Raw genomic sequence first — 17,630 nt, forward strand, 5'->3', positions numbered from 1 at the left:
TCTAATAGGATGTAACCGCCCTCTTAATGTAGAATCATGTCAAATACTATTATGTATAGGTTTGTGAGAGCTTGGGCTAACTAACCGTTTCCTTAATTTTCTAATGTTTGATTGAAGACTCGTGTTCGTGTTGGAATGTTCCCAAGACTTAAATAATTAATATACTAATCACTATTTCTCCGGATATAGTGATTAAATTAATAGTTAGTAGATGTAGAGATAGATCAAACATACAAGGTTAACATTTTATATAATTCTTAAACTACATATTTTTGTAAATATTCATGTATATTTAATTTTTTTATAATAATTAATTGTGTTGATGATAAAAGTAAAATACCAATAACTTTTTTTTATATCTATGTTGTTTTTAGGTATAATTACTCATTTAGTACTTTAATTGTTCAATTTGGTCCCCATATTTTTTGTTGGTTCAATTTAGTACCCAAATTATTTAAAAGGATTCAATTTGGTAATCTTCGTTAAATTAGAGTTAATACCGTGTTTGTACATGACACGTGTCAAGTCGTAAAATTTTTAATTTTTTTAAATTTTTAATTTTTTTTCTAAAAATTTATAATCTGCCACATGTCATGTTACTATCGTGTCACGTGACAGTTTACATTCATGATACATGGCAATGGTAAAACTTGTTTTCAATTTAGTCATCTATTTTAAATTTTTGGTTCAATTTAGTACCTCTATTTTTTAAAATGATCAAATTTTGTCCTTTTCAATTTCACGGTTTGACACGTGTCCTGTACGGACATGGTGTTAACTCCAACTTAATGGAGATGACCAAATTGAATCCTTTTATATAATTGGGGTACTAAATTGAACCAACCAAAAATATGGGTACCAAATTAACTAAACCAAAAAATTAGAGGACCAAATCAGTAATTATAACATGTTTTTACTATTTGTATTTCACCATGTTATGCATACTAAATGGTTTCTTAATATATTTTACATTGATGATACAAAAGTATAGCACTCTAACTTTTAAAAATAAATTTTAATGGGTAAAGAATTGAAAATATGTAATTACATTATAGACTTTCATTCTTTATTTTACTATAATTATATCTTTTTAAATCACAATTATTTTCAAGTTATAAAATTTTGTAGGATATTATTGTGATGTAAGAATATTTCATTAAATGGGTTAAAAATCAAACCTTGTGGATCAAAATTGTGATTTGATAAGTAACATGTTTATCTTTATAGGGTTAAGTATGTTTTAATCCCTGAATTTTGATGCAAACTTGGGTTTTGTCTCTGTTCGAAACTTTGATACATTTTAATTCTCAAACTTTAAAAATAAATGGATTTAGTCCTTTTAACCCAATTATCTTAAAGTGTATAAAGTATTAATGGTTAATATGGAGATTGTTACCCATATAATGATATCTTGGAATGAGACTCATCATGGAATTAATGTTAAATTCATAATTGTATGCTCTATTATTGATGAATTTTGTTCTTTAGACTAATATCGTTAAACAATAGCATACCACTCAAGCAATGTCTAAGTAGTGTATGATAATTACAAGTTTCACTCATTATTGCTTAAGCGACAACATGGATGTTCAAATAATAAGTTGTAAGCATAGGTGCTAGCTTGTAGCTTAGGTGATAGCTTGTTGCTTAAACAAAAGACAAATTGTGATAACTCTCTCGCTTCTCTATAATAGCACTCAAACATTAAGTCTTGATGATGGTGCAAGAATTTTGAAACATGTGAAACCAAGCAACTATATTATAGCAGTTAAATGCTGATATGATTACTTAAGTGTTGATGATATGCAACAACGTTAAAGACATGCAATGTGTCAATTCGTAGTTTTTTTGGTTTTTACTTTAACTTTTTGGATTAAATATGTTTTTGGTTCCTCAATTACTAAGCAAAATTGGAATTGGTTCCCACTCGAAACTAGAGATGTCAAAAAAATTCGTACATGTGAGTATCTGTGGAAAACTCGCAATGGGTAGAAAATCGATATTGTAAATGGATACCCGCAAGTAACGGATACGAGTATTTTTTTTTCTACCCGCGTGTTAATGGGGGTACATGTATCATATTATCTGTACCAATGTTTTACTCTAATTAGAGTATAGTGGATACCCGTACCTGCTATACTCTAATTTAAATAAAAAAATTAAAAAAACATGACTAAAACATTAACACATTGATCTTGAATGAGTTATTTTTTATCAATTAGTTTTAAATAATCTTCATTTCTTTGCAAAGTGTCATTCAACACTATTTAAATGGGTTATTTACACTTTGTTTGAAATTTATAAATGTTATGCATTGTATTTTTATTTAAATTTATTGTTAAAATATATTGATAAATATTAAAATTTTCTTTTGTAAATACCCACGGGTACACGTGGATATAAATGGATATTAAAAAAATATGCGGGTAATCGCACGAATATGGGTATAGATACGGGGCAAATATTTATGCAGCAGGTAGGGTACAAGGTGTTAGTTTGAAATGGTGATTTAAGCCAAGAATGAAGAGGGGGGGTTGAATTGGCTATTTAAAACTTTTTCGAAAGGTTAAAACCCCTTTTGATTGAATCAAATATACCACATAATTCAAATGCAAAAGCTACAAAACAATACACTTTCAATCGGTCAAAAAATAAAACAACAAACTAATTTGTTATTGAGCCTATGAATCAGTTGATTAAAGTTTCAAATTAGTCAGCTACAATCTTGGGAAATTATGAAGAATGCAGAATTCACAAATTTAACTCAAACAACAAACTTTTACACACAAGACTTGTTCCAATCAACATTCCTAACATGTATGCAACATCAGATTACACATAAATGTATTAAAACTCAATAAAGAATTATTTACTTGGTTTTCTGGAGTTTTTAAAGTGAATTAAAGTGAGTGAGATGAAGGGAAGAGAAAAACACAATTATTTTTATACTGGTTCACTCAACCATAGAGCTACATCAAGTTTACCAGGACAACCTCAGCTTGATTTCCACTATATTCAAAAGTTTTACAAATCACACACCAAGATTACAGTTTTCAATAAAGAAACACACAAGATTTTTTACTCATAAGAATCTAGCCTAACACCCTGTAAGAATCATACTCACAGACTTGGAATCACACCAGGTAAACAACCAGAGGCACAAGAACTACAAAACCTTATGGTGGCTCTCCCTAGTCGACCATACAAGAGTTCTTCAAGCTAATCCCAAGCCAAAATTCCTGAAAGATCAACCAGGATCTTCAATCTTCACCTTGCAGTTGTGTAATGCAGTGGGAGAGAGCTTTCGAGTGATGAATAACAGCTTTTCATGCTCAAAAACTCTGAATCGTACCTCTGCTTTCAAAAACACAACTTATATAATTTGGTTTAAGTGAAATCAATCGGTTGAATTTTCCGTATAATCAGTTGATTTCACTTGACTTAAGAGAAATCAGTTGATTGAAAAACAATTCAACTGATTGAATACATTTGTACCAAAAACTATATATAGCAAGATTGTTAACCTGTTAAAACCCATTTTAATAGATTAAAAAGGACACAATAAGACTAATAAGACATTTAACCTATGTCATATAGCCTACCAACATGATATAACATGTAATCATTACATTTAACACATTATTTCCAAATTTAATTCAATTGAAACATAATCTTCATGCAGATATTCATCAACCACATATAATCTTCATGCACTTGGCTTTATCAAATCTTTACTTCAAGTTTACTTGTGCCTACAATCTCCCCCTAATTTGATGAAGCCAACATCCTCGAGTTGAATTGATGATCTAAGATCCATTGAGAAACTTGAAAAAGCTTTTACATACAAGATACCAATACATAAATACACATCCAAGCAAAAAAACACAACCATGCATACATATAACATATGCATATGCTCCCTTTATCACTAGTAATGTGATTTAAATCCATATTTCAGATCCAGTTTGCAGTATCAGCAAGTTTAATCCCAGGTTTTCTATTTTTACCCTATTTACTCATTTTTAACTCAACTTTACTCATTTTTCTCCCCATTTGGATTCGTCAAATTAAAGATAATGCACATATAACTTTTAAAACAGTAAAAGTTTCATTAAAGCAGTAAAATAGGAGACTATCAGGGCAACAAATATTGAATACAAACACTGCAGAAAGTAAATAGAGAAGAAACATACAATATGAAGTTGAGATAGATATGATCAATCGATTGAAATTGAAAAACAACCAATTAAACTACTGGAACAAACAAACAAATACACAAATGCAACAATAACATGTAATGCATGACCTATTTAAGAAATCATTCAAGAATGCACTTTTCACATCCATTTGAGAAAGTTTAAAATTACACATGCAAGTGTAAGACCCGGGAAAAATTAAATAATTAATTAAGTAATTAAGTGGATAAATGTGGGTAAGGGGAACCTTTAAAGTAATAAATGCAGAGTGTATGACGTGGAAAAGTACTAGCTCATATGGTTGAAAGTACTTCTATTGTGTGAAAGGACTTGGGTTCGAGTCCTATGTATGTTATTTTTTTTGTGTGTTATTAAATTGTATTATTTTGTGTATATTAAAACGTGTGGTGGATTTTATAATTATTGAATTGTATTGGTTAGTATGAAATATGAATTGGTTGCATTGGTTAGGCATTAAGTTGGCATGTGCATGGGTGTGGGTTCAAACCTTGGAAGATCCAAAGGAAACTCTATTTTTGTCATTTTTGATTTTGATTTGAAGTTGAAGGGTTAAGGAAAACCCCAGCAGAAATATCAGTCAAGGGTAGCTGGAAAAACAAGCCAATTAAGGGAGTTTGAATGATCATTACTTCACATCTTAATGCCATTTTCGTTTACAGTATTAGGCCACCATTAAAACACCACTAAGTAGGTAATTGTAAGGGAAGGGAAAGGTTTCTGCAAAACGAATTGTGAGGCAGATAGAGGAGTGCGAATTTCGGTGAGATATTGAGAGTGTGAGAGGAATCGTGAGGGGGCTGAATTGATATAAGCCAAGGGAGGCCATTTTGAGTCAAAGGAAAGAATCGCGAGATTACTTGGGAAAGCTTTAATCCAGGTTAGGGGAGTTTTTACTTGTGTTTTGACAATAATCGTATGTTTTCATGCTTTAATGGATGGTTGCAATGTGTATTCTGATTTTGTGTCGAATTCTGTTGAATTTCTGGAAATTTCCAGAAACCGCCTGGCGGGGTTGAAGGACCGCCAGGCTGTTCATGCCACGAGCGCTTGTTTTTCTGAGTTTTGATATGCACCGCCTGGCGGCTAAGGGTAGCCCGCCAGGCGGCACGAACTGGGTTGCCCAGTTTCCTCTGATTTTGGGTATTTTCGTGGTGTGAGAGGCTTGGGAGAGGTCCTTGTAATACGAGTGTCAGTGGTATGGTAGATTGTTATTAGAAAATTAGTAATTGGTGGATTACGCATGAATTTTAAGTGAAGTGGGGATTTAGGGTTCATGAATGATGAGAATGGAAAATGGGGGTGATCGCTGTGATTAGTCACATTGATGGAAAATGGGAGTGAAAAGGAGTTAGGGTATGATATCTGAGTATTGGGTGATGTGTAATCATGGTATACTTAATGCAAACTGAATTGGGGGTGATTGCGAATACTGTGAGTGCTGGAAAATGGGACAGATCACAAAACCTGGTATGAACCGCCTGGCGGCTCTTGGGTGCCGCCAGGCGACACATCAGAGGCGAGGGTGCTCTGGTGGCGTGCTAAGAAAAAATGCGTTGTGGAAGGTTTCGGGGGAAAATTTCTGGAAGATTCGAGTTAATAGTCAGTAACTTTCTTTCTTTGGAATTGAGTGAATATACCAACATGGGGGAGGACTAAGATTAAGTTGCGGAATGACTCAAGGGTAAATGAAATATGAAAAGGTCAATATACGGTGTACCTTGTATTGGAATAAGTGATGAGCATACTAATTGTACTAGAGGGCTTGTTCTTATATTGATTTATGCAATATATTGAAATGTGATGATTAAGACTTGGGTTTAGATAATTGTACCTATTTTGGTTGATACATGTACTGTAATGCTATGAATGTATGTGTGCTAAAACCTTGTGTAAATGGGAGTCTATTGAGGCCTGTAAAAAGGATCAAAAACTAGTAACACTGCGCTACTGGTATAGCGCCTGGCGGTGCAGGGGTATCGCCTGGCGGTAGAGTGGGAACCAGTGGCAGTGGCTTAGCGGAGACTACCCTGCCGCCAGGCGCCTAGCGCTAACAGTGGCCACTGCCACTGGTTCCCACTCTACCGCCAGGCGATACCCTCGCACCGCCAGGCGCTATACCAGTAGCGCAGTGTTACTGGTTTTTGATCCTTTTTACAGGCCTCAATAGACTCCCATTTACACAAGGTTTCAGCACACATACATTCATAGCATTACAGTACATGTATCAACCAAAATAGGTACAATTATCTAAACCCAAGTCTTAATCATCACATTTCAATATATTGCATAAATCAATATAAGAACAAGCCCTCTAGTACAATTAGTATGCTCATCACTTATTCCAATACAAGGTACACCATATATTGACCTTTACATATTTCATTTACCCTTGAGTCATTCCGCAACTTAATCTTAGTCCCCCCCCATGTTGGTATATTCACTCAATTCCAAAGAAAGAAAGTTACTGACTATTAACTCGAATCTTCCAGAAATTTTCCCCCGAAACCTTCCACAACGCATTTTTTCTTAGCACGCCACCAGAGCACCCTCGCCTCTGATGTGTCGCCTGGCGGCACCCAAGAGCCGCCAGGCGGTTCATACCAGGTTTTGTGATCTGTCCCATTTTCCAGCACTCACAGTATTCGCAATCACCCCCAATTCAGTTTGCATTAAGTATACCATGATTACACATCACCCAATACTCAGATATCATACCCTAACTCCTTTTCACTCCCATTTTCCATCAATGTGACTAATCACAGCGATCACCCCCATTTTCCATTCTCATCATTCATGAACCCTAAATCCCCACTTCACTTAAAATTCATGCGTAATCCACCAATTACTAATTTTCTGATAACAATCTACCATACCACTAACACTCGTATTACAAGGACCTCTCCCAAGCCTCTCACACCACGAAAATACCCAAAATCAGAGGAAACTAGGCAACCCAGTTCGTGCCGCCTGGCGGGCTACCCTTAGCCGCCAGGCGGTGCATATCAAAACTCAGAAAAACAAGCGCTCGTGGCATGAGCAGCCTGGCGGTCCTTCAACCCCGCCAGGCGGTTTCTGGAAATTTCCAGAAATTCAACAGAATTCGACACAAATCAGAATACATATTGCAACCATCCAATAAAGCATGAAAACATACGATTATTGTCAAAACACCAGTAAAAGCTCCCCTAACCTGGATTAAAGCTTTCCCAAGTAGTCTCGCGATTCTTTCCTTTGACTCAAAATGGCCTTCCTTGGCTTATATCAATTCAGCCCCCTCACGATTCCTCTCACACTCTCTATATCTCACTGAAATTCACACTCCTTTATCTACCTCACAATTCGCCGTGCAGAAACCTTTCCCCTCCCTTACAATTACCTACTTAGTGGTGTTTTTAATGGTGGCCTAATACTTTAAACGAAAATGGCATTAAGGTGTGAGATAATGATCATTCAAACTCCCTTAATTGGCTTGTTTTTCCAGCTACCCTTGACTGATTTTTCTGCTAGGGTTTTCCTTAACCTTTCAACTTCAAATCAAAATCAAAAATGACAAAAATAGAGTTTCATTTGGGTCTTCCAAGGTTTGAACCCACACCCATGCACATGCCAACTTAATGCCTAACCAATGCAACCAATTCATATTTCATACTAACCAATACAATTCAATAATTATAAAATCCACAACACGTTTTACTATACACAAAATAATACAAATTTAATAACACAAAAAAAAATAACATACATAAGACTCGAACCCAAGTCCTTTCACACAAGAGAAGTACTTTCAACCATATGAGCTAGTACTTTTCCACGTCATACACTCCGCATTTATTACTTTAAAGGTTCCCCTTACCCACATTTATCCACTTAATTACTTAATTAATTATTTAATTTTTCCCGGGTCTTACATTTCCCCCTCCTTCAAAAGTTTTCGTCCTCGAAAACAAGACTTACCAGGAAACAGATGTGGATAGGATAACTTCATGCGATCCTCCATCTCCCAGGTCATTTCCTGAGTCGCCTCATTCCAAAGCACCTTCACCGTATTTATCTTTTTACCTCTCAGGTGTTTGACTTGAGAGTCCAGGATGCGAACCGGTCCAGCTGGTATGGTCAAATCTTCCCGCACTTGTACATCATCAGCCGCTAACACATGGTCTGGACTTGCAACGTATTTCCTCAATTGAGAAACATGGAATACGTTGTGCAAGTTCGCTAGATGAGGTGGCAAGGCAATTTCGTAGGCTGCCGGCCCAATTCTCCGCGTAATCTGATAGGGTCCTATAAACCGCGGTGTCAACTTCCTTGATTTTAGAACCCTCCCAACTCCCGTGGTTGGGGTAACCCGTAAGAACACATGATCACCTTCATCAAACTCCAATGGCCGCCTCCTTTTATCAGCATAGGACTTTTGCCGACTCTGTGTGGCTCTCATTCGATCCTGGATTAATTTAACTTTTCCAGTTGTCTGCTGCAGAAACTCGGGACCAAGCACAAGGGCTTCCCCATCCTGATACCAACACAGCGGTGTTCTACACCTACGACCATATAATGCTTCGTACGGTGCCATTCCAATACTAGCATGATAACTATTATTATATGTGAATTCCACCAAAGGTAACACATCGTTCCAGTTTCCCAGATGGTCTAACACACACGACCGCAGCAAATCTTCCAATGATTGTATAGTACGCTCAGACTGACCATCCGTCTGGGGATGATACGCTGAACTCATCCTCAATTGGGTTCCTAAGGCTGCTTGCAAGGATTGCCAAAACCGTGAGATGAACCTCGGATCCCGATCCGACACTATGCTTTCTGGCACCCCATGTAACCTCACTACTTCTCGTATATAAGTTTCTGTTAGTTTATCCATCGACCATTTCTGATTTATAGGTAAGAAGTGCGAACACTTAGTCAATTTGTCCACAATTACCCAGACCGAGTCATGACCTCTGATCAATTTCGGCAAGTGTGTCACAAAATCCATGGAGATACTGTCCCACTTCCACTGAGGTATTTCCAATGGTTGTAGGGTACCTCCCGGCCTTTGATGTTCAATTTTGGCATTTTGACATACCAAACATTGAGCAACAAAGTCGGCCACGTCAGATTTCATTTCGTTCCACCAGAAGGACTCTTTCAAATCCTTGTACATCTTAGTCATACCAGGATGTATGCTAAGACGACTTTGATGACCTTCCTTTAGAATTTCCCTCCTGAACGTGGGTCCTCCAGGCACACACACCCTACCTCTAAAACGTAGAATACCGTCTTCCCCCATCTGGTAATCCTTTCCTTTATCAGTACCCAACCATCCTTTAAATTGTTGTAACTCCATATCATGCCCCTGAGCCACACGTATCTCATTCAAGAAGTCATTAGTAACCTTCAACATACTGCACCGTATGACCCCTTGACCAAATTGCATTCCCAAGTTCATGTCTCTGAGTTTTTCAATTAGCTCCAACTCCTTTACCATCATGCAAGAGACATGCATCTTCTTACGACTCAATGCATCAGCTACGACATTTGCCTTGCCCAGATGATAAAGCAATTCAAAATCGTAGTCTTTCAGGTACTCCATCCACCTGCGCTGTCTCATATTTAACTCTTTCTGATCGAACAAGTATTTCAGGCTTTTGTGATCGCTGAAAACTTGGAACTGCGACCCGTATAGGTAGTGTCTCCAAGACTTAAGAGCAAATACAATAGCGGCTAGCTCCAAGTCATGAGTTGGGTAATTTTTCTCGTGTACTTTCAACTGACGAGAAGCATATGCGACTGGTCTCTTGCCCTGCATCAACACACACCCCAGTCCCTGGTAAGACGCATCACAATACACCTCAAACATTTTCTCCGGATCAGGAATCACTAACACCGGGGCGGTAGTCAGACACCTCTTCATGTTCTCAAAACACTCCTCACACTTTTCAGTCCAAGAGAAGGGCTGATCTTTTCTTGTGAGCTGTGTCAATGGATTCACTTTCTTTGAGAACCCCTCCACAAACCTCCTGTAATATCCTGCCAGACCTAGGAAACTCCTCACCTCAGTCACCGTCTTAGGCCTCTCCCACTTAAGGACCGTCTCGACCTTAGCTGGATCCACCGCAATGCCTTTGGCTGATATGACATGCCCAAGGAATTGTACCTCGTCCAGCCAAAACTCGCACTTGGACAATTTCCCATACAACTGATGATCCCTGAGTATCTTCAATACTACCCTCAAGTGGTCAACATGCTCTTCCCTAGTCTTCGAGTAAATAAGTATGTCATCTATGAAAACGACAACAAACTTATCTAACCACGGTCGAAAGATTCTATTCATGTAATCCATGAATATGGCTGGTGCATTCGTGACTCCGAATGGCATCACTACATATTCGTAGTGGCCATACCTCGACCTGAACGCCGTCTTTTGTACATCCTCCGGCTTCACCAAGATCTGATGATATCCAGATCGCAGGTCTATCTTAGAGAATATTCCTGCCCCTTTCAACTGATCTAGTAGATCGTCAATCCTCGGTAACGGATACCGATTTTTAATTGTTAATTTGTTTAGCTGCCTGTAATCAACACAGAGTCTTGAGCTCCCATCTTTCTTCTTCACTAGTAATACCGGAGCTCCCCACGGTGACACACTGGGCCGAATAAATTTCTTCTCAAGTAGATCCTCTATTTGCTTCTTGAGTTCTGTCAATTCTGCAGGTGCCATTCTGTACGGCATCATGGATACCGGTCCTGCACCAGGAACTAAATCGATAGAGAAATCTATGTCTCGACTTGGAGGCAGTCCCGGTACTTCATCCAGAAATACATCTGCGTACTCATTGACAATAGGAATATTCTGGATCATCTCCAATGCGCTTTTCTTTTCTGGTTTAGCCATCACCATAAAACATGTGGCCCCTTCTTGCAGCGCTCTCACGGCTTCTTGAGTTGAGATCAACTCTAACCCTTCCTGCTCTGGGAATACCAAACTGCGTCGTCCACAATCAATTATGACGTGATTATTGGACAACCAGTCCATTCCCAATATTACGTCCAGTCCCTCCAGAGGCAAGCACACCAAGTTCACCTTGAATCTGCGACCTGCCACTTCCATCACACACCCCACGCAGACTGAACTGGTTGCTACCTGACCTGAGGAAGGAGTTGACACCAGCAAGTCACATCCCAAATCACGTTTCTCCAAATTCAGTCTCCCCACACAAGCATTAGAAATGAAGGAATGTGTTGCTCTAGAGTCGAACAACACCAAAACTGACTGGCCAGTTAACACACAGGGCTCAAGAATAAGGTTACCTGACTGGGTAGCCTCCGTGGAGGTCATAACGAACACCCTTCCTGCTGCTCTAGCTCTCTCAGCTGGGGACGTTGTTGGCTTTTTCACCCCGATATTCTTCTTCTCCGGGCAGTTATTGGCAAAGTGGCCCGGCTTGTCGCATATGAAGCATTTGCGACGATCTCCTGATCCTCCTACCCCACCGGTTAACTGAGGGCAATTCCTCTTTAAATGGGACCCCCCACACTGGTAACACGTAGGGCCCTGAGAAATCTGGGGTCGACTATACGGTTTCTTCATCTGTCTTGCCTCTGTAATATTCTTCTAATGTCGACTTGCTGGGTTCGGCCCTCTTTCTAGGTACTCTGCACTCTTGGCTTGTTCTACCAAGATTGGAAACCTTCTTTCTCTCAGAGGCGTGACCACCTTCTTTAACTCATGTTTGAGCCCCCGCTCAAATTTAAGACATTTCCACTCTTCAGTAATTGCCTGGGAATAATACCTTGCCAATTGCTCGAATCTGTTAACATACTCTTGCACCGACATGTTTCCCTGTTGTAGAGCCAAGAATTCTGCTTCCCTGTCCTGCTTAACAGTATCTGGGAAATATTTTTCCAAAAAGCGAGTTCGGAAATTCTCCCAGGTTACTGGCTCCTCCCTCACCAGCATCTGTTGTTTCATGCCTGCCCACCAGTACTCGGTGTCATTATTCAACAGGTACACGGCAAAGGCCAGCTTCTGCTCATCAGCACAATACATCACTCCAAAGATCTTTTCGCACTTGCGAAGCCAGGCATCAGCTTCGTCTGGGGTGGCCCCACCCGTGAATTCTGCGGGCTTATGGCGCAAAAAATCCTCTACGGTTGGCACTCTGGCTGGTGCTATTGTCACTCTCGGCTGTGCTGGAATAGGTTGTTGCATTGCATCCACCATGCGATGAATGGCTTCTGCAATGTCATCAGCACCGCCAACATTCCTTCTTCTTCTGTTAGCTGCCATTGCCTGGATACGCCACATATTCAACTGTTAAACATCATTCCATTAGTTTAACATAATCTTACCTCCTTAAATTTAAACACACATAATATCATGCACACACCTAGCAAGCTCACTCCCCAAAAGCCCCAAAACATGTTTTTCAAAACATTTTCGAAACTTTTGCTCTAATACCAACTGTAACATCCCCAAGGAATATTACTTTGAAAATATCACAAACAATTAAATAAATAAGATTAAATACGATAATATAAAAATTTTCCTCATTTATTTATGCAGATTTCCAAAACGCGGGAAATTTAAAGTCGTAGTATCAAAACATTGCAACTGTTCTCAATTAAAAACATTACAACTCATAAACGCCATAACGGCTAATGTTCCAAAATATAAATACATCAAAAACTTTAAATCTTCAAAAATCCCATATCATCCCGCTCTCTGGTCTCAAGCGTCTCCTGGCTCACCTGTCAAATCATCTGCTCCCGGATAACGAATCATCCGATCATCGCCATGCACACACAGATAGGGTGAGCTATGCATATTAAACAAATTAAATATGATACCCGTCCCAATAAAAATTTACAGATACATGTTAATTACAAGTTATCCACCCTGATCTCAGACTACTTCCTGAGTCACATGCATGAAACTAGGTCCTAGGACTTTCACTGTGCTGCCACGAAACTATCCCTTTCGTGGTCCAACCCTACGAGCCAATCCTGCTCATAGTCCAACCCTACAGACTCCTCGCCTGTAGTAACACATCCAAGCTTACACAACTTGGACCCTGGCACGCACGCAATCACCATACTATGGACTCCTCGCCCAATAGTAGCCGACGGGAACATCACAGTTCCTTGCCCATCGTGCGCCCAACGCATGCAATCACCATACTAAGGACTCCTCGCCCAATAGTAGCCGACGGGAACTCACTAGTTCCTTGCCCATCATGCGTTCAATCGTTCAAGCACGTCCCAGACCCCTATTGGACTTAACCATCAAGCCCAAGCACAAAGAAGCGAACTTAGTCCTTCAAGTCCACTAATCAAGCAAAAGAAAACAATTATACAGCCATGCAAATCGACTGGTATCGCCTAAACACCGCTAGGCGGATACTGACTAAAAACCGCCCGGCGGACACACCCCCACCGCCAGGCGATACGGCCCAGACAGGACCTGTAATTTTCCGTCACCGCCTGGCGGAGACTACCCTGCCGCCAGGCGCCTAGCGCTAACAGTCGCCACTGCCACTGGTTCCCACTCTACCGCCAGGCGATACCCCCGCACCGCCAGGCGCTATACCAGTAGCGCAGTGTTACTGGTTTTTTGATCCTTTTTACAGGCCTCAATATACTCCCATTTACACAAGGTTTCAGCACACATACATTCATAGCATTACAGTACATGTATCAACCAAAATAGGTACAATTATCTAAACCCAAGTCTTAATCATCACATTTCAATATATTGCATAAATCAATATAAGAACAAGCCCTCTAGTACAATTAGTATGCTCATTACTTATTCCAATACAAGGTACACCGTATATTGACCTTTTCATATTTCATTTACCCTTGAGTCATTCCGCAACTTAATCTTAGTCCCCCCCCCATGTTGGTATATTCACTCAATTCCAAAGAAAGAAAGTTACTGACTATTAACTCGAATCTTCCAGAAATTTTCCCCCGAAACCTTCCATAACGCATTTTTTCTTAGCACGCCACCAGAGCACCCTCGCCTCTGATGTGTCGCCTGGCGGCACCCAAGAGCCGCCAGGCGGTTCATACCAGGTTTTGTGATCTGTCCCATTTTCCAGCACTCACAATATTCGCAATCACCCCCAATTCAGTTTGCATTAAGTATACCATGATTACACATCACCCAATACTCAGATATCATACCCTAACTCCTTTTCACTCCCATTTTCCATCAATGTGACTAATCACAGCGATCACCCCCATTTTCCATTCTCATCATTCATGAACCCTAAATCCCCACTTCACTTAAAATTCATGCGTAATCCACCAATTACTAATTTTCTGATAACAATCTACCATACCACTGACACTCGTATTACAAGGACCTCTCCCAAGCCTCTCACACCACGAAAATACCCAAAATCAGAGGAAACTGGGCAACCCAGTTCGTGCCGCCTGGCGGGCTACCCTTAGCCGCCAGGCGATGCATATCAAAACTCAGAAAAACAAGCGCTCGTGGCATGAGCAGCCTGGCGGTCCTTCAACCCCGCCAGGCGGTTTCTGGAAATTTCCAGAAATTCAACAGAATTCGACACAAATCAGAATACACATTGCAACCATCCAATAAAGCATGAAAACATACGATTATTGTCAAAACACCAGTAAAAACTCCCCTAACCTGGATTAAAGCTTTCCCAAGTAATCTCGCGATTCTTTCCTTTGACTCAAAATGGCCTCCCTTGGCTTATATCAATTCAGCCCCCTCACGATTCCTCTCACACTCTCTATATCACAATTCGCTCTACTAAGTTCGCTTCTTTGTACTTGGGCTTGATGGTTAAGTCCAATAGGGGTCTGGGACGTGCTTGAACGATTGAACGCATGATGGGCAAGGAACTAGTGAGTTCCCGTCGGCTACTATTGGGCGAGGAGTCCTTAGTATGGTGATTGCATGCGTTGGGTGCACGATGGGCAAGGAACTGTGATGTTCCCGTCGGCTACTATTGGGCGAGGAGTCCATAGTATGGTGATTGCGTGCGTGCCAGGGTCCAAGTTGTGTAAGCTTGGATGTGTTACTACAGGCGAGGAGTCTGTAGGGTTGGACTATGAGCAGGATTGGCTCGTAGGGTTGGACCACGAAAGGGATAGTTTCGTGGGAGCACAGTGAAAGTCCCAGGACCTAGTTTCATGCATGTGACTCAGGAAGTAGTCTGAGATTAGGGTGGATAACTTGTAATTAACATGTATCTGTAAATTTTTATTGGGACGAGTATCATATTTAATTTGTTTAATATGCATAGCTCACCCTATCTGTGTGTGCATGGCGATGATCGGATGATTCGTTATCCGGGAGCAGATGATTTGACAGGTGAGCCAGGAGACGCTTGAGACCAGAGAGCGGGATGATATGGGCTTTTTGAAGATTTAAAGTTTTTGATGTATTTATATTTTGGAACATTAGCCGTTGTGGCGTTTATGAGTTGTAATGTTTTTAATTGAGAACAGTTGCAATGTTTTGATACTACGACTTTAAATTTCCCGCGTTTTGGAAATCTGCATAAATAAATGAGGAAAATTTTTATATTATCGTATTTAATCTCATTTATTTAATTGTTTGTGATATTTTCAAAGTAATATTCCTTGGGGATGTTACAGCAAGCATATGCCAATAATAATCTCACGGCTTCTAGCCTAGCTATAGGTGCATATATTTCATCAAAATCAATGTCTTCCTCTTGATTATAACCTTTAACAACTAGCCTAGCTTTATTCCTAACTATGTTACCATTTTCATCCATTTTATTCCTAAACACCCATTTAGTACCAATCACATTCATTTCATTTGTTCTAGGAACTAGAGACCACACATCATTTTTTGTGAATTGATTAAGCTCATCTTACATAACAACAACCCAATTACTATCACCTAATGCATCATTCACATTCTTAGGTTCAATTTGACACACAAATGCAACATGTTCAAAGAATACAAGCTTGCGTCTAGTGGATACTCTTTGTCTGGTCATGTTGTCCTTTGATAATCCCTTGGGTTCAATCCACTCCTTAGGTAAATTGTTGTCTGCAGCTTTTTTAGTTGACTGAATTTCCTTTTCAACTGACTGATTTCCAACAACAGATTGTTTATCTACAACAGATTTTTTTCTACAGCAGATTGCTTTTCTTGCAGCATATCTTCTTTATCTGTAATCTTATGCCTTTGATCTTGCAGCACTGGGTTAGTTTCATCAAATACAACATGCACAGACTCTTCAACAATCATTAGCCTTTTTTTATAAACCCTATATGCATGGCTATTAATAGCATAACCAAGAAAGATGCCTTCATTCGCTTTTGAATCAAATTTTCCATGTTGCTATTTGCCATTATTTAAGATAAAACATTTGTAACCAAATACTTTTAGGTGATTTAGAACAGGCCTTCTACCTTTGAAAAACTCATAAGGTGTTTTCTTTAAAATTGGCCTTATCAACACACGATTTAAAACATAAGAAGTTGTATTGACTACATCAACCCAAATATACTTAGGCAATGAGGTTTCATTTAACATAGTTCTGGCTAGTTTCTCAAGTGATTTGTTCTTTCTCTCAACCACTACATTCTTAATACCATATTTTTCACAAAAGTGTTCAAAATTTCATTTTGAAACTCTCCACCATGATCACTCCTTAGAGAGACTATTTTAGAACCTTTTTCAATTTGTAAAACCTTGGCAAGTTTCTTAAAAGCATGAAAGGTGTCATTCTTAGCAACTAGAAATAGTTTCCTTGTAAATGTAGAGAAATCATCAACAATAACCAATGCATAGAAGTTTTCACCAAGACTCATGGTTTTAGAAGGACCCAATAGATCCATGTGAAGCAATTCCAAGGGCCTTTCAGTTGAAATAAAGTTTTTGGGTTTAAAAGAAACCTCGGTGTGTATTCCCTTTTGGCATGCTTTACATATTCTATCCTTCTCAAACTTAAGTTTTGGTAAACCTTCAACCAACTGTTTTCTATTTAGTCGATTCAAATGATGCATATGTATGTGACAAAGTCTCCTATGCCATAACCAAGTATCATCCTCTTTTGTAAGCAAATAGTGAATGCTAAATGATGCATGATGCAGATTAAGCAAGTATATATTGTTGACTTTTTTTCCTAACAACACAATGCGATTGCGTCATAGATAAGGCAATGATTAGGTTCAAACACTACTTTATAACTCTTGTCACAAAGTTGGCTTTTACTTATCAAATTGTGCTTTAACCCTTCAACTAGAAGCACATTATGAATGTTAAATGAGGCTCCATTGCTTATGACTCCACTTCCAAGTATCCTTCCTTTGTTGTTGTCACAATAAGTCACAAAGCCTTCATCCTTTAGCTCCAACTTTGCAAACTTGGACTTGTCACCTATCATATGCCTCGAGCAA

At 39.2% G+C, this 17,630-nt stretch overlaps 1 protein-coding gene across 1 annotated transcript; it reads right to left on the bottom strand.

The window, feature by feature from the left end:
* Nucleotides 1–11,826: 11,826 nt before the first annotated feature.
* On the bottom strand, nt 11,827–12,501 carry LOC114174412 (uncharacterized). Its single transcript, XM_028059254.1, has one exon. It carries the CDS (start codon nt 12,499–12,501, stop codon nt 11,827–11,829), a length of 675 nt encoding a protein of 224 aa, XP_027915055.1.
* Nucleotides 12,502–17,630: the final 5,129 nt, after the last annotated feature.

This window comes from Vigna unguiculata, chromosome 2 (genome assembly GCF_037176805.1).
Source record: "Vigna unguiculata cultivar grain cowpea cultivar isolate G323 ecotype 2 chromosome 2, ASM3717680v1, whole genome shotgun sequence".
In the NCBI taxonomy this organism is placed as follows: Eukaryota; Viridiplantae; Streptophyta; class Magnoliopsida; order Fabales; family Fabaceae; genus Vigna; species Vigna unguiculata.

What these genes read in the sequence shown, in the direction of transcription:
- LOC114174412 (XM_028059254.1), bottom strand. Translation starts at nt 12,501, where the DNA reads ATGGCAGCTAACAGAAGAAGAAGGAATGTTGGCGGTGCTGATGACATT.